The following is a 27,979-nucleotide window of genomic DNA, read 5'->3' on the forward strand; positions in this document are numbered from 1 at the left end:
TCCCATTCACTTGCATTGACGATTTTTCAACCTAGAGGTCCAGCGGGGTTAGCGAAGGGGGCGGGACTTACCAGCTCTATAACTCTCATGAGGTCAATTCAATTCACATTTATTTGTATAGCGCTTTTCACAATACACATCGTTTCAAAGCAGCTTTACAGAAAATGCATGAGTCCACATTGCAATTTAGAGTGATCTGTTATCAGAGGTAACTGTCTAAGTTATGTATTTCAGAAATGTACATATACAAAATCACAGTTAGCAAAACATTTATTAATTTAAACAGTGTCATAATTAAAGGCCGAAACAATGAGCTCATTGAAGTAATGAATACTTGTTTGTTAACAAATGATTATGACATTTAGAAAAATGTTGCATTGGTGCACAGGTCACAGCAATAGCAAACAACAACGACCAAGTGATCCAATCAATTCCCAATGGACAAAATCAAGTCCCGCCCTACATCTTTTCTTGTTCAAGAATCCATTTCACTTGGATATACATTGCAATAGGGGAAAAAGCAAATTGCAAAAACTTAAGTTTCATGTTAACTAGACTTAACTCAAATCTGTGATTAAAGTAATATTGTTTTAACTTTTTTTTTTTTTTTTCTCAAAATTATATAAAAGTGTAACTGGCATATACATATAAATAATATAGCCTAAATATGAGCAGGTAGTATATAATGTTTTGAAATTATTATATTACATGATATTTAAAGTCATTTTTTATTAGGACAGTTTTATTTTTTAGTTATGACAACTTTTGTGTTTACTGTGTAAAAGTAACTTAATTAAAATGAATAAAATAAGCAAACAATTGCACTTAAGTTAAGTCAACAAAATTGTTTAATTTGAAATGCCTGTTATTTATAGTGTACTCAAAAGCGTGAAATATAATACACTCATATTTGTGAAAGTTTTTAATTTTATGTTTACAAGCCGTCTGAAGTTTCTCAGAGGTCAGGGATGAGTCTCAACTCGGTGCGCCTTATGTGTTCTTTTTCCTTGACACTTGATTGTGAAAAGCAATACAGATGCAAAATTCTAAATTGGATAAAAACAGTGGGACAAAGTGGCTGGAACACAACTAGTAATTATTTTCTCTTTGTGAATAGAGCTTGTAAGTGCAAGAATGTTATTAGTATGTGGCTCACTCTCTTATTGCGTCAGTGTTGTTAATGGTGCCAAAGCGCAAAGTGTTGTCTAAGAGAAGGACAGACAGGCTTGAACAACAAGAGTGAAAGTTTTGTTGGCGGTGGATGTTTTCTTTTCTCAATGACTGACATTTAAATGGTAAGACAACGATCATGCATCACAGCCAGGGTTGCCAGGTTTACGTAACAAAACCTGCTCAATTGCTATTCAAATCCACCCCCCCCACCCCCAAGCACGGCCAAAACTAGCTCAATCGTAATGTCATGTGAAATGATGCAATGTTGGGAGTTTTTTGGGTAGTTACAAAACTCTGGCATTAATGTTTGTTTCGACAGTTTCAACCTTGTGGCATTAGGCTTATCAGCTTTGTTTGTTTAGTAGAGTGGGCTTTACTACATAAAAAAAATGACACTTAAAAAAATTTTTAATCAATGCAAAAACTTCTGCAATTAATTTGAGGGATATGAAAATTTTGGCCGATACGGATAACCGATAATTCTTTATTTGAAAGCCGATAACCGATATATTGGCCGATAAATCTAAATCCAAATTTTTCTATAATTTGAGAACCTGATTACAAAAGCAAAGGTCTCACCATTAAAAGCCGTGTCCCAACAACACAATTATAATGTTTTTATTATATTTTTATGTAGCCTATAATATGACAGTCTTGCACTGCTCATGTTGCACTAAACTGTATTTTCCTTTTTTGAAGCGATTCCAATCATATTTCAATCAATTCAAAACCATCATGGTGAACAGTGCGCATCAATGTGTCTCAGCTAATGGCAAAAATCCATTATTTATCAGCTTTAATATATCAGCCAAATTTTCTTATTGGGCCGATAATGATAACATTAAAAATGAACATATATTGTGGCCAATATATCGTGCATCCCTAATTTTACTTGCGGATAGTTCTAGGCTAGCACTCCCCATAGTAAAAAAAAAAAAGATAAAAAAAAAGAAGCTATCTCTTTGATATCTCAATTATTTGACCAACAACATTAAATGGTGAGCAAATCGAGAATGGAAGTCTAGTGCAACTCAGATGTTTCTCCTGAGAAAAAGTTACAGAAGAGATCTCACAATCACAAACTGCAAAAAAAAGTCTACAATAGAAAGTTGGAGATTTCTTTTTTTTTTATGTACACATATCATGCCTTCCTCCAAGATCAATTTATCAGAGCTATGTTGTTCACATTCACTTTATAGATCAAGACTTATTGTATGTCAATATTTTATTCCGAGATACATCTGAGACTAAATTTCCCCTCTGGGAAACCACGTCAACAGAGTTTTTTGAGCAGACGTTTACCACAGTTCATTCTCTACACTTAATTAGCAGTGAGCACATGTGTGTGAATGAGAAACCTGAGGTGAAAATGACTCAGTGGACAGATGGGCGAGCAATGATGTTTTCTGGTGGTGGAGTGTTATTTTTCACATGGGAATGGCACATTCAAACGAGTCCAAATCAAGTATATTGTTGGTTTCAATTATCTTTTATTCTAACTTTCTTTATATCGTTATTCTGTTGTGAATTAGCACATTTTCAAGTTTAGTAGTAATTGAGGCAGCAGAATAGAGTCATTATTAAAGAGATTTCTGTGAACACAGCCAGCTTGGCTTTGCTCTTAAAGACTTTTGTTATGCAACTGTTTTCCACCGTTTTGCTCTTTCTCATAAGACTTACTAAACTTATCTTGCAGTTTCATCTGATACATGGCTGATACACAGCATGGCTGTAGGTACAGAGCCGATCCTGACCTCCCTGGGGCCCTAAGCAAAATTCTGTTAAGGGGCCCTCATACCTGAGCCATGAGCCATGTAAACCATTTGCCATTGCCACACAGTCACACCTGACACCCCAGTGCTCCCACTCCTTTAACTAGTACTAATGAAAATGTAATTCCTGATATCAGAAATAGACATTGTTACTAGAAAAAGTACATTCTTAATATCAAGAATTCACATTTTAAATAGTACAAATTTAATTATTGATATCAAAAATGCATCCTGTGAATGAATAAAAGCTAAAATGGCTTGTCATAGCATATCACTGTGTTTTAAATGATAAAAGCAGTACTTGTCCAGCCAATCAGACATTTTAAATGCAATATAGCCTATAAATCAATAGTCAATGTCAAAACATTGCTTTATTGCAGAGTTGTAACTAAACTGACTTGGAGACTAGATAATCATTGTCTTGTTTTAAAAGTATGTGCGCCTATAATGAGGAGTGCCATCACGCCCATATTGTACTGGTCCCCACAGAAAGTGCGCGCTTCATTTCATGCACGCGCATATGAACTCATGTTAACGCGGTTATCTTTTACAAGCTGCAGTTAATAAACAAACACTGTTGCCCTTTGTCGTTTATCAAACGTAATAAATAGTTGTATTTCACTCTCACTGAACACAGCCCTGGAAGTGGCCGGCATAAGCAAGCAAGACACAGAAAGACCAGAGAGAGATGCACATCAACTTAAAGGGGTGGTTGATTATGATTTCACTTTTTTAACTTTAGTTAGTGTGTATGCTGCTGTTTGAGCATAAACAACATCAAAGTTACAATGCTCAAAGTTCAAAGCAAAGGGAGATATTTTATTTGAAAGAAATTGCTTTTTAAGGACTACAACAAACAGCTGATAGGGACTACACGACATTCCTCCCGGGTTAGTGACATCACCAACCCTAGAATTTACATAAACCCGCCCCTGGGAACACGATTTATAGATTATCAAGATAGAATATGCTAATCAATGACTAGAAGATAACTACACATAAGCTAAAGCTACAAAAATACATCAACTAACCATTCGGAAATGTCCTGTTGTATTCTACATGTTGTCACTTCTTCTTGAGTCTCTCTATCTTGGCTGAATCCGATTTGAACAAAAGGCTAAAAGTTTTTGAAATTTTCAGTGCATGTGTGTGTGAGTGCAAGCTGTTGAAGCTCTCTGTGCCTCAGCAGCTCATTTGCATTTGCAACCTATGTGCATTACGATGTGAGATTTGAAACTTAATGTTAGGGCTGCACAATTAATCGAATTTCTAATCGCGATTACGATTACGGATGCCACGATTACGTAATCGTTCAAAGCCGCGATTACGAAAAAAATAAAATAATAATCCACTCTGCGTGCGCGTGTTTAGAGCATGTTATGTTATGAGAGGCGAATCACAACTACTTCAGAAAACCCAGCACAATAGGAACTACCAGGCAGTGACCTATATGTATACTCTGAAATAAAAAGTATTTCACCTCAGAAAAATGGACGTTCCTGTCCTGTCAGCCGTTATACTGTACTCTTAGCGCACACTCTTCAATTGCACGCGCAAATGCGGAGGGGCGCGCCGTGTATCGCTTCACTGTATAGTGCAAAGGAAACTACGAGCATGCAACGTTGTTACGTTGTAAATTAGTAAGTCATGGTCAAAATACCAATAAATCACGTTACTGGTACGTCGTGTGTTAGCTGAGGAGGATTTGCATGCAGGGATGATTTTCATTCTATTCACCAGGAGCAGTTTCTATGTTTCATTAACAGTTCTTGTTAGTATTATGTATTCACCATGGTAACTGTCGTTTCAATATTAACCCCAAAATGCCACTTTATTTTCACTTTGTGTTATTTTTTTATATTTTTAAATGACTGTGGTGGCTCATACCAATTGTAATAACAAAAGCTAGTTTGGGACTGATATTTAATAGCTTTAGCACAGGCCTAATGTTTATTTATTAGTAGTCTTTACTATTAGTCATATTCTTACAATTTATGTCTATGTTAAGTAAAGGGGGACAGTGTGTGTGTTCACAATTTTTAAGTAAACATGTATAATAATATGCCTATATATATATATATATATATATATATATATATATATATATATATATTCAATGTAAATTGTGATAATCGTAATTAGTAATCGCAATTACAATTTCAAGGGAATAATCGGCAATTATGATTTTTGTCATAATCGTGCAGCCCTACTTAATGTTCAACCATTATTTTTTTATCAGCTAAAGTTTAAACACTGCAATAACTAAATCTATTCCAAAGGAGTGCGCTGGGTTACAGATTACATAGTCAATGGAAAATCGGGGAAGGCGAAAAGTGTTCACGAGTTCTTGTCTGACCAAAATGAGCCACATTCCAGAAACTAAAAAAGCCCAGTCATCATCACTTTCCTAAGGACATCAGTGCATGCATAGGAAGAGAATAATTAGCCTGTGAAGGAGCCTCAGTAGGACTAAAGTTCACCTAGTCTCTTTGTTTAATGAGCAATGCTAATGAAATGTTCTAACAGTTAGATCTTTGTAAAAATTTCCCTGAGGCAAGTGCTTTTCATGGCTGTGCCTGCATTTACGAACGGCTTTGCGTTACATTGACACAAATCTGCGTACACTTACTCATTCTGCTCAGCATGCATATCATCTCTGTCTCCCTCTCCGCTCTTTCTGTCTTTGACTCGCACACACCAACACAAATGAAAGCACATGCACGTAGTAAATGTTGTCTTTAACTGCACATTGCCAATGGATTAGCCTTGCCAACCCAATGATCTCATGATCTTGTTTTTCAAGGAGACACTTTACTTGCTTTGACATGGCAATGTAATAGCCAATTGCATAATGGATTTAGTTTCGTTGTTGTTGATCTTTTTTAATAGTGGTTCTGAACTGATGGTTTGTGACACAAAAATCACAGCAGATCTGTTCTGACAGGGCCGCAGGAAACAATGGTAAATGCAAATGAGATGCAACTAGTAACCATATAACATGCACATTAAAGGGATACTCCACTTTTTTTGGAAATCGGCTCATTTTACAACTCCCCCAGAGTTAAACAGTAGAGTTTTACCGTTTTCGAATCCATTCAGCTGAACTCCGGGTCTGGCGGTACCACTTTTAGCATAGCTTAGCATAGATCATTGAATCGGACAAGACCATTAGCATCTCTCTCAAAAAAATGACCAAAGAGTTTCGATATTTTTCCTATTTAAAACTTGACTCTTCTGTAGTTACATCGTGTACTAAGACCGACGGAAAATGAAAAGTTGCGATTTTCTAGGCTGATATTATGGCTAGGAACTATACTCTCATTCCTGCATAATAATCAAGAACCTTTGCTGCCGTACCTTGAGTCCAGCAGGCGTAATGATATGACGCAGCGCCTGAAAATAGTCCCCAGCTCTGTAACTTCCAACGTGACCGGGACTAAGTTTGTCTAACCTATTAGACCTATTTTCAGGCACTGCATCATATCATTACGTCTGCTGGACTCAAGGTACGGCAGCAAAGTTTCTTGATTATTACGCAGGAATGAGAGTGTAGTTCCTAGCCATATCAGCCTAGAAAATCGCAACTTTTCATTTTCCGTCGGTCTTTGTACAAGATGTAACTACAGAAGAGTCAAGTTTTAAATAGGAAAAATATCGAAACTCTTTGGTCATTTTTTTGAGAGAGATGCTAATGGTCTTGTCCGATTCAATGATCTATGCTAAGCTATGCTAAAAGTGGTACCGCCAGACCCAGAGATCGGCTGAATGGATTCGAAAACGGTAAAACTCAACTGTTTAACTCTGGGGAGGTTTTAAAATGAGCCAATTTCCAAAAAAAGTGGAGTATCCCTTTAAGGATAGCAAAATAAATAGGCTTATTTTAATGTTAATAATTTAACATTTGTGTTGGATATATAAATTATATTATGTAAAATTTGTGTCTTGAAGCAAAACCAGTTGAGAACTTTTTCACACTGTCTAATATTACAGTGTAGACTATGATACAGATACTATCTATTTAAACCTTTCTAATATCACCTGGTATCTTATGATGTTCACTGTCAATAGCCTAAATCCAGGGGCTGTTGGCCCATATTTTCATATAGCGTCAGGCAGTCGTTGCTTAAGGTAAAGTTAGTTTTGTATTTAGCCTGCCTTTTTAATTCAGTCCTCACAATGACAAAAGATTCCACAAGCATTTGTGAAAAATGCAAACTACCTGCTTGAGGTCATAAAGGTGAATAAGCTAATGGATAGTTTGCATTTTTCACAGTTGCTTATGGAGTCTTGTCATTCCCCAGAAAGGAACAAACCTTTCTACTGGAGTGTAGAAAGTGAGGCTATACATAGTGAGGCTAGAGAGGAAAAGGATTGCCTTAAAATAGCTCACTTTTCTGTCTTTAAGAGATTCGCTGTGTTTCAGGCGAGCATACAGAAGATTCCTGTGTCTGTCAGGATTACAGATAGAAAACTATGGGTGTTGGCCACATTCACTCAACCTTTCAAACTAAAGCAATTGGTTTGGATAACACTTTATTAAGATTCACAGAATTGCTTTTACACAGATCACCCATAGACATTTGGTGTTTTTAGATTGTATTTCTTTGCACTGTGTCTAGTGCTAGGTGTTGTGACATTATAGCTGGGAAATGGTAGAGATTCTGTTATACCTGTTTATGCCGTTGATGATGTCATCAGATTCAAAGATGCTGTTTAGTGTTGTTGGTAAAGACTGTTTTCACTAACTCTGCCAACTATTGCTCAGACAATTTATCATATGTAGAAATAGCATATCATGTCTATTTACACTTCATCTAAATGGTATCATTTACTATTTGCACTTTTACAATATTTACTAAGATGCTATTTGTTGTTATTTACTGGAGCGATATAAACAGTTTAGGCCACTGCCGACGGGTTCACTGATTATAATGGGAGCAACCACGGATGTCTGGCGTAAACGTGTGGAACTGTAAGTGGTTGTGGTTGCCGAGCAACATGACAATGCGGCTCATTAATAGAGAATTCTACTGTGCAGTCACACCGTCACTGTCAGGAAACATACGTGATTCATCTAGTCATATTTATAATGCATTACAGTTTGGAATCTCAAGCGTTACTAAGCTGATTTTGAATATATCTCAGTTATCATTCATTTGTTATGAATAATGTAATTAGGGATGCACGATATATCGGCATCAGCCGTTAATTTTTGTTATCATTATCGGCCCGATAAGAAAATTTGGCTGATATATTAAAGCCTTTAAATGATGGATTATTTCCTTCAGCTTAAAAAGGAAAATACAGTGAAGAGCACCATGTTGGCTACATAAAATTATAATGAGAAAATTATTATAATAGTATGCTTGGGACATGACTTTTAATGGTGAGAGACTTTTGTTTTTGTAATCAGGCTCTCAAATTTGGATTTACATTTACATTTTACATTTACATTTATTCATTTAGCTGATGCTTTTATCCAAAGCGACTTACAATTGCTATATATGTCAGAGGTCGCACGCCTCTGGAGCAACTAGGGGTTAAGTGTCTTGCTCAGGGACACATTGGTGTCTCACAGTGGATTCCAACCCGGGTCTCTCACACCAAAGGCATGTGTCTTATCCATTGCGCCACCACCACCCCAATTTCAATCTTGGATTTAGATTTATCGGCCAATATATCGGTTATCGGCTTTTAAAATATAACGTTTCATGCAATGATATTTACGCAACTGTTCAAAAGTTTGGGGTCAGTAATCATTTTTTATAATGTAAAGTCTTTTATAATGTTACAGAAGATTTCTATTTTTAACAAAATGCTGTTCTTTTGACCTTTCTATTCATCAAAAAATATTTATTTTATGAAAATGACATTTTTAAAATGTATTAAAATGAATTTAAATTAATAATATTGCACAATATTGCTGTTTTTACTGTATTTTTGATCCAATAAATGCACCCTTGTTGAGCATAAAAATATTTCAGATCCCAAACTTTTGACCAGTGTATATTCAGATATTACTGTGACAAAAAAAACAAAAAAAACTCAAACCATAATATAAGATTTTGATCATGCCGCACACTCCTGGTGTATTTGAACTGTCATTATCAGACACTCACAGGTAATGGACCCTCTCACCCAATGATAGGTGGTGGTAATGCATTTACACTAATTAAACCAGTGGAGAGGAACAGCAGACTAATGAGAGAGAGACAGACAGAGAGAGAGAGAGAGAGAGAGAGAGAGAGAGATACTTGGCTAATGGCCAGTGTAAAGCAAAACCAGCAAACGCCATCTGTCTCACTGCATTAAGCCATTCAAATGGTATTTGTCTATCTCGCTTGCTCTTAGTGCATGAGCATTTGTCCAGTTAGGAAAACAATTATGTTGGCCTTATTCTGACCGCTGCTCATCTTTCTTCGACACACTATATTATCAAGATGGCTGTGTTTGGCACTGGGCTCTAGAAGATTGTGCCAGCCTCTCTCAAAGATCTCTAAGTCCCTGAAGACTAGCAGAGTTAGTTTCCCGTGAAACAATGTTAAAAGGATCTCTTGTTTTAGAGATTTGTTTTGTACCCGTACATTACATTTTAATTGTATTTAACACATTTTGAAGATGTTTAGATCCAAACAGCATTGATTTGACCCCACCGACTCAGCATTTGTCAAAATATCATCTTTTGATATAATTTTCATTTTTGGATTGGGTTTTTGTTATACTGCTTTCAGTAGCATGGATTTGGATGTCGCAGAGACCCTATTCGAGACCTCTGATATAGATATTATTGTATTTCTAAACCACTTTTAAAGTTTCCTCTTTTGCGAATTCAAAGTAAAACTGAATGTGTCCTTTAAAAAAAACAGCCACACAATTTCAATTCCATCTGTCAGTTTCAGATGCACAACTGTTTTTTTACCACCTTCAATTGCAGTTAGCGTAAGATTTTCAGAAGTTTTTCCAACTCTTTTTGTCAGGAGTTGGACTGATTAATTGTGCAAGAGTTATCTGCTGTGCTTCTTCAATTAGTTGAGACAATGCCTCTATTCATAGATGTGAATTTAGAGATGCTAGATGACAGCGATAGGTTGTTCGAACTTATTAGTGTCATGTGTGAGTCTACAGAATGAGCTTTTGATGACAGCTTGAGTATTTCAGCTCACTCATGCTCTTAAGAATCCCAAATTAATCTCATGTGACTGACTAGCAGTAACTAGACCAGAACTGTCAGATACAAGTTATAACTGAAATTCCATCCAGCTTTCAGCTTTACTTCCTCTGGTGAGGGTTAAATAATGGCTAAAATCATTATTTAATCTTCCCTAATGATTTATTTACATAGTTCCCATGGTCCTGGAAAGCCTGCAAATATCAAATTGTGTTTTCCAGGCTTGAAAATGTAAATTAATAAACTCTTAAGTCATGGGATTTTTTTTTATTTATTTTTTATCTGCTAGATATTAGCTATATGTAAAGTAAAACTTGCTTGAAAGCCATAATTTTTGGTTTGTGAGCTTTTTATGTGCTTGACAGATCACGTTGAGTCCCCTACTCATTTACATATTAATACCCATTGCTATCATTATACATTATAAGAAACCCCAGACCTTTTATGGCATAATCATGGTGTAATACATAAAATGATTTGCATGTCATTCCAAACCTGGATGCATTTTTTTTTTTTTTATTCTTCTGTAGAACACAAAAGAAGATATTTTGAATAATGTTGGGATCCAGGCAACATTGGAGCCCACTGACTTCCATTGTATGGACAAAATACACATTTCTAAAAATATCTTCTTTTATGTTCCACAGAAGAAAGTCTTACTGGTTTGGAATGACATGAGGGTGAGTAAATTATGACAGAATTTTCTTTTCTTTTTTTTTTGGATGGAGTATCTCTTTAGGGAGTAGAATGTGTTTTAGTATGTCTCACAATGTCACAAGTAAGACAAGTGACTCCTATATGCAGCTTCTCATATTCATGTGTCACTCTTGTAATCTAGGAGAACTTTGTTTACATGAGTTTAATTTGTTTTAAAGTCCCCCTGTAGTCAATAATTGTATCCCTTAAAACTCATATTTGATCACCAAAATAACATGTTTTTCTTGTGAACAAAATATATGCGGATCCATGCATATGCGTATCACACCAGCTCAGAGATTCACTCAGTCAACTCGTATACAAGTAGATATATCAGAATGGTAAAGTGTTTTATGTATCGCTCTCTACAACGTCGGACACATAACGGTAATTAATATGATTAGACTTTTGCTTGACTACATTATCAAACATCTAATAATGTGTTGCTAATGTTAGACAAACCATGTTCCCGTTCTTCATCTCAGAGTCAGACAGCTGCCTTCTAAAAATCAGCATCCTTACAAACGCTTTGAACAACTTAGAATGTCTGTGGCATATAGTTCATCATCACATTGTAATATAAATCCTATACATAATTAACCCGCTATTTTGCTAAATGTACCCGTTTTTTTTTTTCAGTGAACAGGAAAATACGGGGATGACCTGGCTTCTCTTGAGACTTCCCTTTTAGTTTGCTGTAAATGATATGCTAAAGCCCGCCTGTATGTTGATGTGATTGGTTACAAGGTAGTTTGTGACGTGAGAAACACCAGCGATTTCAAACCACGTCTTTTTTTTTTCCTTCAGTTTTGAGGAGAAAATACTATACAGTGGTGTTGACTTATGAATTTGCACATGGCTTGTCTTAAAGCATATTAAAAGCACCACATAGAAATATAAACAACATTAAAAACTTGATTTTCGCTTTAAGACACGATTGTGATTGTTGCATTCAGGCTGATCTCTCAACCAACCAAAAAGTTAGGTGAAAACTAGGCTACTTGTTTATCTTATCAAAGCTGTATAGTTTTGGTTTGGTTGCTGCGGGTGTTCTTCGCTTGGCACAGCTTTGGAAAATACCAGTTTTCAGAACTGTGCAACAGAAAGCGAAAGCTAGTAGAGGAAGAAAAAGAACCTCTGGAAAAGGAGCGCTTTCAGTAGGTTCACACCATGGCTTCCCACATCTTTAGCGTCACAATGCAGGGCATTCATGAGTCGTGAGTGTGGTGACTAACACTGTTTTGTGTGGACATCACATCATGCTTTTATTCTATAATGCTCTTTGTTTACTTTCCTCTTTTTGTCCTGCTCTCTATTTCTCTTTTTACTAAGTCATCTGATGTCGTCTGCTGCGTATTGCACCTTTCTTTGTTTATGATCCCTTCAAGTCCATCAGCATTGATCGTTTTTCGCATTAACCCCTCATTCAAAGCTAGAGCTCTCATCTCGGTTAATGCTGCAGACTTCAATCCTACAAGCCGGCTGTGACAGATCCTCACTTCAAAAGTGCCACTCATGTTCATACCCAGTGGTGCACTTGTCCTGATGTGGCTTTTAAAATGTTCAGGTTTATGTAATAAAGTGGTGCATTAGGCACCACTGGGCTTCTGAATCCTTATGTGTAGAACAATACCATCCTGCAGATCACAAACAGCAACTGAGCAACGCTTTAACAAACACACCTACTTTGTTCTGTTTACCCAAAAGCAGCGGTATTCATCACTTTCTGCTGATTTTGCCTATTCTTTTATTTCATATGTGAGTGCAAGATAAAAAGTTGAGCGCTTTGGGAGAGGGACACCCTGAGGCAGGAGTTGATAATAGGATGCATCTGTCAGCCTTCTTTCTTTGGTAGAAGTTGCACAATACAGCTTAAACTGGAAGAGGATTCAATGAAAGCTTGATGAGTTTGACACTTTACCCGTAGGATTATCACGTTGAATAGTTCCTTTGAGTGACTGCCAAGTGTGTGATTCTCAGGAATGGTCCAACTGATAGCATGCTCTTCTCAGAGCGTCTACCTGACGATCAGCGGTGATTGTGATTCATTCCATTTTGACAATTTGTAATTCCCAATAACTCGTGGGAAATGTTTAACCAGTAATTTTTAAACCAGGATTTTGGTCAGACTCACTGGAGTCTCTCAGTACGAGTACCTGTTCAATATAGTATGACTGTAGCTTAAAAAGTTATCCTGCTTTTGTGGAAGAAAAATACTACGCCCCTCTTTTCTGACTGGCTATCCGTACTCACTTCTACATTACACCTGGAAACAATTAGATGCACCATTTCTGGGAATTCAGAAAAATTCGACAAAATGTGGGAACCAGTTTTTACTTTTTTGTCTAGCCACAAGGACTTCTGATATATTTATTATTTATTTCAAATTTGTAACGTTTACTTTTTGCAAATATTGTTGATTATACTTTGTTAGAGAGGTTGGCCTTGTATATCGTCATCCTCCCCTTTAGGTTTAGTTTTGCATATTGCACAGATGTTTGTTATATTGTGTCTTTTTGTCTGTTTTTGATGTTTGAAAAACCATTTAAAAAAAAACATAAAAAAAAAAACCTAGACCCTTGTTCCATTTTTTGCTGTTCATATTAAACCCTGGGTTAGCAATTAATCCTTGTAAGATTTTTCAAAAAGGTTTCACACTACACTAGAGCTGCACAATTCTGGATAAATTGAGAATCGCGATTTTTCGTTTAAAATCTCCCATGACAATTGAACAAAATAACATGTAATTTACTAGAGGTTCTGACAAACTGTTAATTGCTTCAGTCTATTTAAAATATTTAATTAATGTATATTAATTATTTAAAAAAATCTGTTTGGAATAAAAGATTCAATGACTCAATCCTGAAGACTTTTCATTACTGGCTGAATCAGCGTTTTTAAACAAACCTCTTGAATGATTCAATGACAAAAAAATTATTTTAGCTTTTATTTAGCTTTTTTTTCCAAATATAACAATAAAACCAACGAACGTCAGAAAAGACACAAAGGAAAAACACACATACACACAAAAAAAAAAAGGGAAAAGGGAGATGCATCATAAAACAGTTAGAAAATCAACTCCATCAGATGAAATCATGTGTCAATTTTTTTTAATGGAATTCAAAAAGGGTTTCCAGATTTTCTAAAATAATTCACCTCTGCCCCTCATTGAATATGTGATCTCTTATATTGGTACACAGCGGCCAACCTCCGACAACCACAATCCAATTAGCACATAAGCAATGCATTTTTTAGCTCTTATCAACAACATTTCAGCAAGCTTAATAGCTTGACTATGTGGCAGGTTAGAGTCGGTAAAATTACCTTATAAACACCTCTGGATCCACTGGAAAATCAATTCCATGAATCTGTGACATTAGATCACATACTTGCACCCAAAACACCTTAATTTTAGGACACAACTATAGAACGCAAAAAGGTTCCTTCTGGACAAGTGCATTTTTAACAGTCAGCCTTCACCAACTACTGGTGTAATGATGCAATTGATGCAATCTTTATTTGAAGTGTCAAGTTACTTTCAAAAGGTAGATTTGCTACCGTAGACATCAGTGTTTATATCCTAACTGTATACTTTTATCCCAGTACTTGTGTGATCATTTGAATTATTGTAATAATGATACTGTGTGGTTGAAAAGACTGTTTCATACCCATAGACCTTAGTCAGGGTAGTGCCATTTTTCTTTTTTGAGAGGCATGAAAACGAGGCTGTGAGGGACAGAATGCAGTGCATTCAATGGATTGTACTGTTGTTTAACAACATTCCGACTGTTCAGCTGATGAAATGTCTTTCTGAAAAAATACTTTCAGTAGACAACAATTTTTAAAAGTTGAGTTGTGAAAAGTTTTTTTTTTTTTGTGACAGACGAAAGTTTCGGAGGCAGTGTACAAGCGTGATTGACATAACGTGAGGTCGTATTTATTTTTTAACGTGCGAAAATTTCGGATGCGAATTTCGGGCTCAGTGTGCAAGGGCCTTTATACAGTGCGTGCCATTGTCTAAATTCAATATGGCAGCTAACCTGACTAAGATCTATACATGACAACTGCTCCCTCTGTGTCAGTGGCTGTGCGAACGCAGATTTGAATGTTCGCAGTGATCAAACTTATCAAAGGTTTAGATAGCTGAATCGTTGTCGTTTAGGAATAAGATCGTGTAGCTCTACATTGCACATTGGTAAACTGTGAGCAATTGTGTTTATTAATTGGGCGTTTAATCAACTGGGTTAATTAATCGACTGCTCTTTCTTGAGTCAGTTTGATTTGGCTCTGATTGAGTTAAGTATATTTCAGTTATAATGTCTCTTTAGCTTGCATATAAAAGTAATTCTCTGTCAGTCAATGCTGTAAATTATACAGGGACACTTCAAACATTAACAACAAATAGTTGTGCTGCCTTTTTTGGGGGGGGAGACAGATTTATTTTTTAGGATTCTTTGATGAATAGAACATAACTTGATAATAATTCATAATAAATATTTTATAAATATCATTATATAATAGAAATGTTGTAAAGAAAACTATTTAAATAGTACTGTACATCTGTAAAAAATTTGTAATGTATTTTTACTATGGGGCAGTTGAATGCTTGATTCTGATTGGTTGACGAACATTCTAAGGTGTGCAATTATTTTCAGGGAAACGCACAGCTAAAGTAGTTTCAGGCAGGTCTTGATCACACAACAGTTCCATATCACCTTGCCAAATGATTTAAGTTATTTCAAAGGTCTTTACAAACCACAGAAATAAAACCCACAACGGCACTGGCTGAGCACTGACCTCTGCTTCGCACGTGGTCGCATCACCACCTCGGGTGTGCATTATTTTTCTAATTGGCCCGTTGTCAATTATTCCTTACATAAAATATCTGCTATGCTAATGCAATGGTTCTTAGACTATCTATTTGGGCCATTTTTTTTTAAGTTTCTGTCAGCTTATCAATTGATAGCATCAAACACTCTGCAGGTCAAAGTGCCTTGTTTTCCATTTAAATAGTGGGGCGGTGAATGGCAGAGGGGAATACCAGCATTTCTGCTCATCTTAGGCAACTCCTCAATTCTTGGAGAGTTTGACCACAAAAATGCAGAGCAGCACGTTTGTATCTCTTTCATGTCGTGTCATGCAATGTGTTCATCTCCGCCCCCAGATCCCTGAGTAGGGTGGTCCCCTCAGGCCGTTTGCTGGTCTTGAGTGACACTGGCACTTTAGCTAACAAGGATTGCTTGTTTTCACATCTGGAACATCTGGAATGGGTCTCTCTCCAGCTAAGAGTGTTACACAAACCATTTTGTTCCAAAATTACAGCACAGCACAGACATGAGTGTCTCCTGTATGTCAGTTAAAATCAGTGCTCTATGGGCTGGCTACCTTTTTGATGGAGAAAGGTGACCTGACGCCACAGAGTGAGGCTCTTCTTTGTACCCAGACAAAACGTTTAGTCCTGTCTAGGGTAGGGGGCCCAGTATGCATCTGGGGTTAGTGTGCTGAATTGAAGCACCATTCTTGATGATAATTGTATATCTGAAAAGCTGTACCTGGATATAAATCTCTGATTCATTCAGGTATGCACGCAAGCCATTCACATTTTCTCTCTGTTAATCCTCAATGGGATGTAGAAGAGAAAATTGAGCATTCAGGGTCAGGTTTCCAGAGATGAAAGTGGTTCCACAGAACAACTCATTAGATTTCTTACATTATGCAGGAAGAGGTAATACAGCTGGAAACGTATCTGTGACAGATGCAGGTTAGGGGATGAAAGGGGAGGAAATGAAGATAGTAATGTTTGTTTTCATTGGAAAAGCTTTTATGTGGGCTCATGTCAGAAAGGATTTTAAAGCACTGAGTGTGAGATTATATCAGCTTTTTTGGGGGGGCACAGTGTTTCCTGATATTTGGTAAAGTTTCCAAAAACAGATTCTCAAAACATTCTTTATAAACTTCACTCAAGACAGACCCCAAACCCAGAATTTAACACCACAACTACATTTTGACAGTGATTTATATTATTTGTGGGTAGTTTGACGCATTCCACTAGATTATTATTTTTTTGTCTGTGCTGCAGGTTCTTGATTGGCTATAAAAAGAACTGGCTCATAAGTTATTTGTTCAGTAATCGGATTACACTGGTCACAATGTATTTTGTTGATTCACTTAAAAAAACTGCTTATAAGAATCATTCATTCTAGAATCTGATTACACTGGTCACACTGTGTGTTTTGATTCACTTAAAATTGGCTCATAAGAGTCTTTTGTTCAGTAGGAGTACATTAATTACAAAGTTTGATTTTGATTAATCTAAAAGAATATGGTCATAAAAGTAATTTGTTTGGCAATTGGATTACATTTTAAGGTTTTTTTTTAGTTTTTTTAACCAACTCAAGAATCATTTGTTCAGGAATCGAATTACACTGGTCATAGTGTATGTTTTTGAGTCACTTAAAAGAAACCGTTCATAAGAGTCATTCGTTTGGGAATCGGATTACACTGATTTCACTGTATGTTTTTGATTAACTTAAAAAAATCGACTCATAAGAGCCATGTGTTCGGGAATCAGACTTTGTTTGGTCACTTGAGGGCTGCGTCCGAAAGCTTAGGCAGCCGACTTGTTGCCTCGCTGGCCTATCAGTCAATGACTTTGCAGGCAGTGTTTGCGCATGAAGGTACCTCACGAAACTGATTTCGGACAGGGTTCTGGGGTAGTGTAATGGTTTAATGATCTACAGCGAAATAGAGCAAGCTTTGGAGAAAACTACGTGAATTTTTGATGACTGAAATAGTCATTTCTTGCTAAAAATGACATAAGTGAACTGACGACCAGCCGCAACTTTCAGACGCCATCTTTATTTTTCTAGCTCAACTGTCACAGAATGGAAGCACAGGATTCTGGAATATCAAAGGCAGTGAAGGATACATCTATGCTGCTTTCAAAAATCGATCAGAAGAAGGTATCTCAGGAGACAGGAAGTGAAACTAACATTGCATTCGGACGTGCCTTGATTCCTTCCGACCTTGGAATGCGTCCTCCGAAGGCAGCGTTTATCAGTTTTCGGACGCAGCCAATGTTTCACACTAGATTCTGTAGCGGCTTTGTGCCGCAGAACTGGACGTCGTTCCATTCCCTTTTTTTGGTACTGGTTCTGTATAAAATTGGACCTGTATAAAAATGCTCCTAAATTAAATGGTTTTAGAACATTGCAATAGTTTTAGGGCATGCTAAAGTAGACCTCATGTCAACAACCCTTATGCATACTGCATTTTAAACATTGATTTAAAATGCGCCATGGCTAATAGACCATAATTTGATAAATCCTAGTAACATTATATATACGTCACTGGAGCACGCTGAAGTACAATACTTATCCATAAAAGGGTCAGCCGCCTTTGATTGCCCATAATTTGTAGTCGCCAGCTGGGTAGAAGGATACTCTGGCTCTCAGAGGAACTTGAACGTTTTTTTAATTTGTTTTCAAAGACATTCCTTGTCTGTTTGTGCGGCATCTAGGGAATTAATTAACTCCAAATGTAATCGGACATGTTTTTGGTGTCCTTGTGTTCTCCGCCTTACATAACCCAGCTTTTCTGTGCTCTGCCATTTTCAATAAAAGTGTCATAAAACTAGTTCTGTTTTACTGTTGCCCTGAGGTTGTCCTTTTAATGGTCACTATTTAACCTCTGAGCCTGGAACACAATGGTGAATGACAATCAATGCGCTTGTAATACCAAAATAAACTTAATTTTTTAAGATGAACCTTCATAGACTTCATAGAATATTATAATCAATCAAGCACATTATTTGAGCTTGAGTTGCTACTTGATACTATTTAGCGTAGTAAACATTATAATGACTCTCTAACATGTACAGCTTATTCTACTCCTATTTTATCGTTCCTTGAATGCCCTGACAAATGAAAAAGCTCTTTGTTGAAACCTACCAAACCGTATTATCAATTTGTAGTCATGTTTTTAAATCTGAGATAGTTAAATCCATCCAAGGCCTTTTAGAGGGCAGCTGTATCTCAGCGTGACTGGATCATGTTGTGTCTGTCTCCAAAACACATAGCTTGTGTTCAATGATCAGCAGGAGGGGAGCAAATTCAGGCTATAAATATAGAAAATCAAAATATGAAAACCCTGGACGGTTTGTTTTCCTTTAGACAGTTGTGATAATAAAAGGTCTGGTTCTGTCCAAAAAAGGTGGAGACTTGATGTGTTTGGGGAGCAAACAGCAGTGTGCCCTCTTCTGTTTTGTGTGCTTCATTTACAGCATTACAAAGACCAAAATGGCCAAGAATTTACAGGCCATTCAAAGTCTGTGTTTTCATTCTCGCTCATCGCAGCCCAAACCACAACGTGCACCATGGGAGAGTTGTGGAGCAGGGGGTGGAGCAGGGGGCGTTTCTTTCACAGAAATACAAATTTCCTGTACTTACAATACCTAGAAGTTGATACTAAAATATCACATTTGCAAACATTGTAGAAAGTTGTGCAATATGAAGTAAATATTGCAGATATCACTGGCTAAATGGTACTTTGTATGAACTTGGCAGCACTAAAACTCTCTTTCCACTCTTTCCTCTCTCTCTGGTTTAGGTCAGTCAGGGAAATGTCCCAGGCATTGAGAGTGCGTACTTGGCCATGGACACTGAAGAGGGGGTGGAGGTGGTGTGGAACGAAGTGCAGTTTTCAGACAAGAAGGTTTTCAAGTCCTTTGAGGTAGGACCATGCTTGTTTTCCAACATCAGTATTCTGGGAGGGATACTTGGCATGCTACACCACAAACATCTGTGATATGTTACTGTATTGGAGCGTCATCATTCTGGAATGGTGGTACAGTGACAGACAAAATGCTTGAAATGTAAAACCAAGTGTGTATGTACTTTGTGTTATGCAGGAGCGGATACGAGAGATGTTTGAGAACCTTACGCAGGTGGAGCATCCGAACATCGTAAAATTTCACAAGTACTGGCTGGACATGAGAGAGAGCAGAGCAAGGGTGAGTCTCAAAACACACCTGATAAAAACAAACGCTTCTGTGAACTTTGCCCTGAATTCAGACATTCACGGTTTCTTTCTATTCGTGCCGCACAGGTGATTTTTATCACTGAATACATGTCATCTGGAAGTCTCAAGCAGTTTTTGAAGAAGACAAAGAAAAACCACAAAACTATGAATGTGAAGGTGAGACGTTTCATCGAACATTGAAAGTGAAAACCCTTCATGCAGAAAAGCTGGAGGACTACACCACCTTCTGGCAGAAATATGACAAACACTTAACACACTGGTACTTTCTGTGTGTCTCAGGCATGGAAGCGTTGGTGCACACAGATACTTTCTGCACTCAGGTAGGACACTGAGAATTCAATATTATCTGAGAAAATCATCTGCAAATATGCTGTGAAAGCTGAAGTGTGTAGGTAAACTAAAAATATTTTCCCAGCTTAATATACAGAGACAGTTATGTGTAGGTTGATTTGTACAAAAGTGTAAACACTGTGGCTCTGTGGCTCTCAAAACATTGCTTGTTTGTTTGAGCATCTTGACCATTCTAGCATAGCAACACTGACTCAACCAATGGTGCCAGTTTGGGGGCGGGGCTGTCTGTTTGTTTGGCCAATGGCAGAGTAGGGGAGTTTTTTGAAGAAAAAAGTTTCATGGTGCTAGAAGTTACACACTTCAGCTTTTAAACCAGTACAATTTATTAATTATAACTTGTCTCTATATAATTTTATTAGAAAAAAAACCTTTTTTACTATTATTTTTTATTACTATTTTTTACTACTATTTTTTTACATTCAATGTTTTGCAACTTTATATATAAAATTTACATTTAATTATATTGACAATACAATTATAATGAGAGAAAAAGTTTAATGTATAAAAGGTTCACTTGAATAGAAAAATAAATTTATAATGTTTTAAACACGTTTTTTTTTTTTATCAGTGTGGGCAATTTGTGGGTACTGACATTTTATCCTTTCGTTCTTTAGTTACTTACATTCATGTGATCCGCCCATTATCCACGGTAACCTGACCTGTGACACCATCTTTATTCAGCACAACGGCCTCATAAAGATCGGCTCAGGTTTGACAGTAGTCTTTTACCTTTTTATTAAAAGGGTTTGTTCACCCAAAAATGACAATTCTGTCATAATTTACTCACCCTCATGTCGTTCCAAACCCCTAAGACTTTTATTCATCTTCGTAACACAAATGAAGATTTTCTTTTTTCTTTTTGATGAAATCTTAGAGCTTTCTGTACTCTCCATTGACAGCTACGCAACTACCACTGTGATGCTTCAAAAAGTTTATAAAGGGACCGTAAAACTAAACCATAGGAATTGAGCGGTTTAGTCCAATTTTTTTAAGAGACACGGTCGCTTTATATGATGAACGGATTTAATTTAGGCTTACGTGTTTAGAACGACATGATTAATGACATAATTTTCATTGTAGGGTGAACTATCCCTTTGAGCTCAAAATTATTTGACTTTTGATCCTCTCTAACATAGAATCTCTAACATAGATGTTTATGTCTCTTCTTTCTTTCACAGTTTGGCACAGGCTGTTTGTAAATGGTGAGTCCACTCTGAGCCCCATATGCCATGTGCACAGGAATGTGGTTATCTCGTCAGAAAGAAAACACAGGCCATACATAGACTGTTTCTTTTCCTTCCTTCCTTAAACAATGCTTTGCGTATATTGGCCCAAAATCCTGGCAGTTGTGTAATGTACTGTAACTTTTCTTGTCAGCTTTGACAATCTAAGACATAAAGAAAGAAAATAAGACCCACATCCCCCTTCAGAGTATTTATTTTGGACTCTAGCCCATATGCTAGACATTTTATCTACGTATGTTTACTGGGTAAAATTCTTCCATCCATATAATGTTATAAATAGTTTAATTTTAATGTTGTGCGTGTCCCCTGTTCCCTTAGTATTTGCTGAGGCGATTCATGGGAATGTGCATCAACATCGAGATGAAATGCGGAACCAGCATTTTTTTGCTCCAGAGTATGGAAGTAAGTATCTGATACCTTTACCATTTTTACACCTTTTGCAATCTGGAATTTTTTTATTTAACCCTGGAAATGTTTTTTTTTTTTTTTTGTTCAACAAAGAAAAGTTGTTTTGCTTATAATTTGTAATCAAGAAATCTACATACCATTTCTTCTTCTCCAGTTGCTGAAGATGACTATGCCATCGATATATTTTCATTTGGTATCTGTGCCTTGGAGGTCTGAAAATTTAAATAATAAATATAAAAATAAAATAATACTATTTTAATCAATACTGATTTATGACCTTTAATGTTGTATTCCACATTCTCCTTTAGATGGCAGTATTGGAAATCCAGGCCAATGGAGACGCTGCAGTTTCGAAAGAGGCCGTTGATCATGCTGGACAGTCACTTGAGGACCCTCTCATGAGGGTAAAAGATAGTTATGTTTATAACTAAAACAGCTCTCCTTAATTCTTTTTGTTTAATTGAATGCCTTTATCTCTTCACATTGACAGGAATTTATCCAGTCGTGTGTACGCACCGAAGCCAAGTCGAGACCCACGGCTCATGACCTGCTGTTCCACAGAGTGTTATTTGAGGTCCACTCCTTAAAACTGCTTGCTGCGCATTGCTTTATCAATAACCAGTGTAAGTGGAACATGTAAAAAGCACTGTTGTTCATGCCTTCCTGAAACCATACAGTAATTATGCTTTCATTTTGATCTCAGAAATTTATGAATGGCCCAATCATCCAAAAAGGAATTGTTGTTCCATTCCTCTTTGGTTTAAGTCTTAAACTTTTATTTTTATTTTTTCCAGATCTCCTTCCTGAGAATTGTGTAGAAGAGAAGACCAAATCTTTTGACCCTAATGGTATCATGGCAGAGATTAATCATCGTGACCGACCTGGAGTACATCTAAAGTGAGTTTCTCAAACAAAATGTGAAGTGTCTGGTTCTCTTTAGTGATTGTTTCCCACGTTTAGACATTTTTCCCAAAGGTGTTTTTTTTTTTAAGGTATTCTCACGTCTCACCTCTGGAACTGGACAAATTTCTTGAGGATGTGAAGTGAGTCATGGAGAAGATCAGCTGATCCTTGATTTAGACTGTGTTTGTTTCCATGCTTGTGGATTTGAAACCTTTCCTCTTCTGCATGAACAGAAATGGCATATATCCCCTGATGAACTTTGCTTCCCACCGGCCACATCCTATCCCCCGCGCTCTTTCTTTGTCGCAGGAACAGATGGAGACTGTGAAGACCCCAACCCCAGAACCACAGGAGACTGAAACCAGAAAGGTTAGAAGAAGGTTTATGTTAGAAGCAGTGTTGGGAGCAACTAACCACAAGTAGTGATGTTATGCCTCATATGAAGCTTTAGGAAGTCTGAATATGTTAGTGAATCAGTTCATTTGTGTAAAAAAAAAAAATCACTTAACAGATTTACAGGTCATTTTAAATGTTGTGTTGTATTTTTTTTTTTTAAGGCAAAATATTAGCCAACAAATATTTGTATGCCTAATGGGGAAGTGTGTCCAGTTATGACACTGATGATGAGCAAGGGTCAATTTGAAAAAGCTGACATTTGTTTAAACATTTCCCAGAAATGGTGATCAATGCATCTCATCCATGTACAAACAGTATTTTGGTTACTTTCTATTAGTTATTAGTAATACTGTCTTCTTAAAAACTTGGTGTGTTTGGCTTGTTTTCGTACAGGTTGTACAGATCCAATGTAATCTGGAAGCAAATGAGGAAGGAACAAGGAGTCATGTGAGTTTACATTTTTTTGGGTGGGTTGTAGTTTTACTTGGCTTCTGTAAATATTGTCCATAATCTATCCTTTCTTTCTCTGTAGCTCTCTCTCTTTTTAAAGATGGATGACAGACTTCACCGTCAGCTTAGCTGTGATGTTTCGCCATGTAAGTAATTATCACATTCAAATGTGTTCTTGGTGCATTTTTTTCTTTTCTAAAATATTATTGTGCAATTTAAAAATTGATAATAAAATATATTTAAAAATATATGCCTGATATATATAATATTATTATTATTATTATTATTATTATTATATATTTTTGTGTTTTTTTTATCAAATATATATTTTTATTAAATATAAAAATATATTATTATTATTATTATTATTATATATTTTTGTGTTTTTTTTATCAAATATATATTTTTATTAAATATAAAAATGTATTATTATTATTATTATTATTATTATTTATTTTTCCCCCACAGCTGACAGTTCCAAAGAATTGGCTAGTGAGTTGGTTCACCATGCTTTCATCAGTGAGGTAAGCATGAGTTCTTCTAACCATCAAGCTTTATTAGTTATCTTAAGGCTGGAATACGCTAGACTACTTTTGTTCAGATTTTTGCCTCGATTTGCAGTCGATATAAGTTGACAATAGTTTTGGGCAGTTGGAGTTGACAAATTTCACAGAAAATCACATAGTGTATGATGGGGTACAGACTCAATCTTTTTAGCTTCAGATTATGATTCCATCCAGTTGGCAGATATCAAAACATGTTTGATATTTTGAGCTGATTTTAGAACTCATATCATAGTGTATGACGATTAGCTACTGAAAGCCGAAGCTGTCATCTGTCTACCAGTAATGATAAAATACAATACAATACAAATACAATAACAATACAAAATTAAAGGGTTAGTTCACCGGAAAATGAAAATTCTGTCAGTAATTACTCACCCTCATGTTGTTCCAACCCCGTAAGACCTTCGTTCATCTTCGGAACACAAATTAAGATATTTTTGATGAAATCTGAGTGCTGGATCACTCCTCCATAGGCTTCTAGGACTAGGTGACCGAAACTTGCTGGCCCAGAAAATGTATTAAAGAGATCGTTAATATAGTCCAAGTGACTTCAGTGGCTCAATCTTAAGTTTATCAAGCGACGAGAATACTTTTTGTGTGCAAAAACAAACAAAAATAACGACTTTATTCCACTATTCATTTCCTTCTATCTGGGCCTCGAGGTAGTTCACGTAGTGTTTTAGCGCAGCGCTTCTGTGTTGTACGTCACACGCATCACACACATGACCAGCGTCGGCCAATAGTGAGCCTACGTGGTGACGTGTAACACAGACGCGCTGCGCAAAAACACTACGTGAACTAACTTGAGGCCCAGATAGCCAGCAAGTTTCGGTCACCTAGGCTAGAAGTCTATGGAGGAGTGAGCCAGCACTCAGATTTCATCAAAAATATCTTAATTTGTGTTCCGAAGATGAACGAAGGTCTTACGGGGTTGGAACAACATGAGGGAGAGTAATTACTGACAGAATTTTCATTTTTGGGTGAACTAACCCTTTAACAAATTAACACAGAAAATATTTGCCTCAATAATTGACTCATCAGCACAGATAAAACTGGCCCACTCACCTTTAACTCTCATTGTATTTTGTACAGTCCATACTGACTGCACCTACACACCTAAGAATGATCTAAACAATCAGGCAGTTGAGATTTGGTATATTTGCTCTACATGAGTGTATTGTATAAGAAGTAGGTAAAGTTGGATGCTTTAAATATATCCAATATATATCCAATATATCCAACTTTAAATATTTCGCCAATATAGTTTACATTTTGTGACAATATAAACAACCAGATTTGCGATATTTTGCTTTACGTAATTGTACTGTATATGTGTGAGTCAAATTAATTGTATGTTGGAGTTTGAAATGGAATTTGGAAGTTTGGAGTTTGTGGTGATATGGAGGATTATGAAGCGTTTAAGGTTTTGTTTTAATTTATAACATATAGGTATAGTGACAAGCCTAATTACTATTTAAAGATATGCATCACTGCCATGGTATAAAAAAAAAAAAAGAAGATGCATATAAATGAAAAGGTTAAAATTTGGAACACACCACCCAACCCTATTTTTAGTCTTCTAGTGTGCAATTCAAAGGCATCTGTGGCAAGGAATGAAAACCATAGCTCATGTAGTTTTGCTTCATGTGTGAATGTGATTGTCTGGTTTTTGTGTCCTGCAGGAAGACTGCGAGAAGTTGGCATGTTTTCTTGAGGATGCATTATGTAAGCACTGGTCAGGGACGTCCACCTCCCCTACTGCCATGGCTGTGATGTACTAAGCCCAGCTGGTCCTAGAATAGACAGACAGTGCTTGAAGACTGGGCCAGAGCTTGAGAAAAGAGAGAGCAAAAGACTGACTAGAGGGAAATAAGACCAAAAGTGCAACATTACATAATGAAGGTCATGACAAGATGGCTTGAGAATAAGCGATGGGCCTGGGGAGAAAGCTCATCACACAGCATGGTACCTGCACAAACTCCAAAGAGCTCAAACTGTTTACTTTAATCTTGAAGTTTAAATTACTGATGTCATTTTACCATGACGAAGAAACACACTTCCATTACTTGCAGAGATTCTGCCTTCAGTGCCAGCATTTTGGGTTGTGACTTTTTTTTCTTTTTTTTTTAAGACGGATTAACTGATTTTTTAAAACATCTCTCCAAGTCATCGTGTCTATGGCATAATCCATCCTCATCTAGCAAAGGACAAAGTTTCACACAACCTGATGATTTTAGGTTGACAGAGCTTCGGGAACCTCTGAGAGGAGGCTAAGTGTCTAAGAAATATTTGCTGCTTCCCATCAGGCAATATGATTGGAGTACGTTTGTTCTAGACTTCAATGTATTATTTATTATTTTAAACAGTTAATACACAGCCTTGGTATACATGTTTAAAAGGAAAATGTATCAATGTTTAATTCTACATTTCTATATTATCTTATTCTGTATGCTTTAACAGGCTGACTTTGAGCAAACGAATGTACGATACAATGGCAAGTGCTCTTGTTATAATTATATATTTTTTCCAACATTTTTTCTTGCTCTTAATGTGGAGTGATTTATACAGAGTTTAAAATGTCTCTGTTCTGAATTGCTTCCATGACACTATGGTGATCTCAGTAGCTTTTCTGATGCAGACGGTAATGAACTTTGCAAATATCTGTAAACCGTGGCAATAATGCTATCTACCGTTTTAAAGTTTGGGGTCAGTGAGATTTTCATGTTATGAAAGAAATGAATACTTTTCTTCAGCAAGGATGCATTAAATTGATCAAAAATTATAGTGAAGACTTGCATTGTTACAAAAAAAATCTATTTTGAAATAAATGCTGTTCTTTTGAACTTTCTATTCAAGAATCTTGAAAAAGAAAATCAGTTTACACATAAATATCAAGAAGCACAACTGTTTTCGACAATGATAATAATACGAAATGTTACTTGAGCACCAAATAAGAAATCTTGAGCATTCAGCTTTGCCATCACAGGAATAAATGACGTTTTCAAATATATAACAATAATATTGCACAATATTACTCTAGCTTTGATCAAATAAATGCAGCCTAAGTGAAGTTCGATCTGATATTTCCTAGTTTTTAATCAATAAAGCAGAATAGCACTTCATCCAGATGACTTTTACCAAGAAAATAAACTGAGTAGTACTCCAAATCCATTTACTTTTATTCATTTAGCAGACGCTTTTAACCAAAGCGACTGATACAAGCTCAAACAATAAATCATAAAAGCATTTTGAGCAGCTAATAATAGGTTCACTAACGCAGGGGTCCTGTTCATGGCTAACAGTGTTAACATGGGATTTTTATTTGCCTTCTTAATGTGAATATGAGCTGATCTTAGATCAGCTGACTGCTCAGAGGTGTTTAACATTTATCTGTTTCTTTGTCTCTTATATTGATTAATGCATTATGATTACATACAATAAACTGACCGTTGACTGAAACAAAGGTTTGCTTTAATAAATCCCTCCTTTGGGTATGAAGGGCTGTTATTCTATTAGGCATTTACATATTACCACAGTATGTGTATATTTTATGTCATGTAAAATGAATTATACACTATTTCTATGTATTCTACATGCAAATGAGAACTTGAACCATGTCAAAGCCAAATATGTACTGGGTGCTGTGATGGCAAGAATGGATACTACATTGCAAATACAACTTGTCCTGTATTTGATTGACACTTACATATTCTGTGAAAACATCTATGTTGCCATGCCGTCCAGAGCAATAGTATCTATTTTAGGGATGCTTTCAGTACTGTGCTCTCCAATGACTTTGACTTCCCAATATCC

The 27,979-nt window shown here is 36.4% G+C and overlaps 1 protein-coding gene across 2 annotated transcripts in view; it reads left to right on the forward strand.

Moving 5' to 3' along the window:
- nrbp2a (nuclear receptor binding protein 2a) overlaps positions 1-27,629 on the forward strand; it is a 32,538-nt gene extending 4,909 nt beyond the window's left edge. The window contains exons 2-19 of one of the 2 annotated variants that reach the window (XM_084411059.1): positions 10,761-10,793; positions 19,417-19,539; positions 19,718-19,819; positions 19,915-20,004; positions 20,128-20,168; positions 20,814-20,908; positions 21,378-21,401; positions 21,762-21,845; positions 22,006-22,061; positions 22,160-22,255; positions 22,342-22,474; positions 22,646-22,748; positions 22,844-22,894; positions 22,988-23,123; positions 23,544-23,597; positions 23,683-23,746; positions 24,069-24,124; positions 25,849-27,629. In XM_084411059.1, coding sequence (XP_084267185.1) covers positions 10,761-10,793; positions 19,417-19,539; positions 19,718-19,819; positions 19,915-20,004; positions 20,128-20,168; positions 20,814-20,908; positions 21,378-21,401; positions 21,762-21,845; positions 22,006-22,061; positions 22,160-22,255; positions 22,342-22,474; positions 22,646-22,748; positions 22,844-22,894; positions 22,988-23,123; positions 23,544-23,597; positions 23,683-23,746; positions 24,069-24,124; positions 25,849-25,947 — 1,440 coding nt within the window. In that variant the 3' untranslated portion in view covers positions 25,948-27,629. The remainder of the gene's footprint in view (positions 1-10,760; positions 10,794-19,416; positions 19,540-19,717; positions 19,820-19,914; positions 20,005-20,127; positions 20,169-20,813; positions 20,909-21,377; positions 21,402-21,761; positions 21,846-22,005; positions 22,062-22,159; positions 22,256-22,341; positions 22,475-22,645; positions 22,749-22,843; positions 22,895-22,987; positions 23,124-23,543; positions 23,598-23,682; positions 23,747-24,068; positions 24,125-25,848) is intronic. The other variant, XM_084411060.1, reaches the window with a different exon arrangement.
- The last annotated feature ends 350 nt before the right edge of the window (positions 27,630-27,979 follow it).

Source organism: Rutilus rutilus (genome assembly GCF_951802725.1).
Source record: "Rutilus rutilus genome assembly, chromosome: 6".
Lineage (NCBI taxonomy): Eukaryota > Metazoa > Chordata > Actinopteri > Cypriniformes > Leuciscidae > Rutilus > Rutilus rutilus.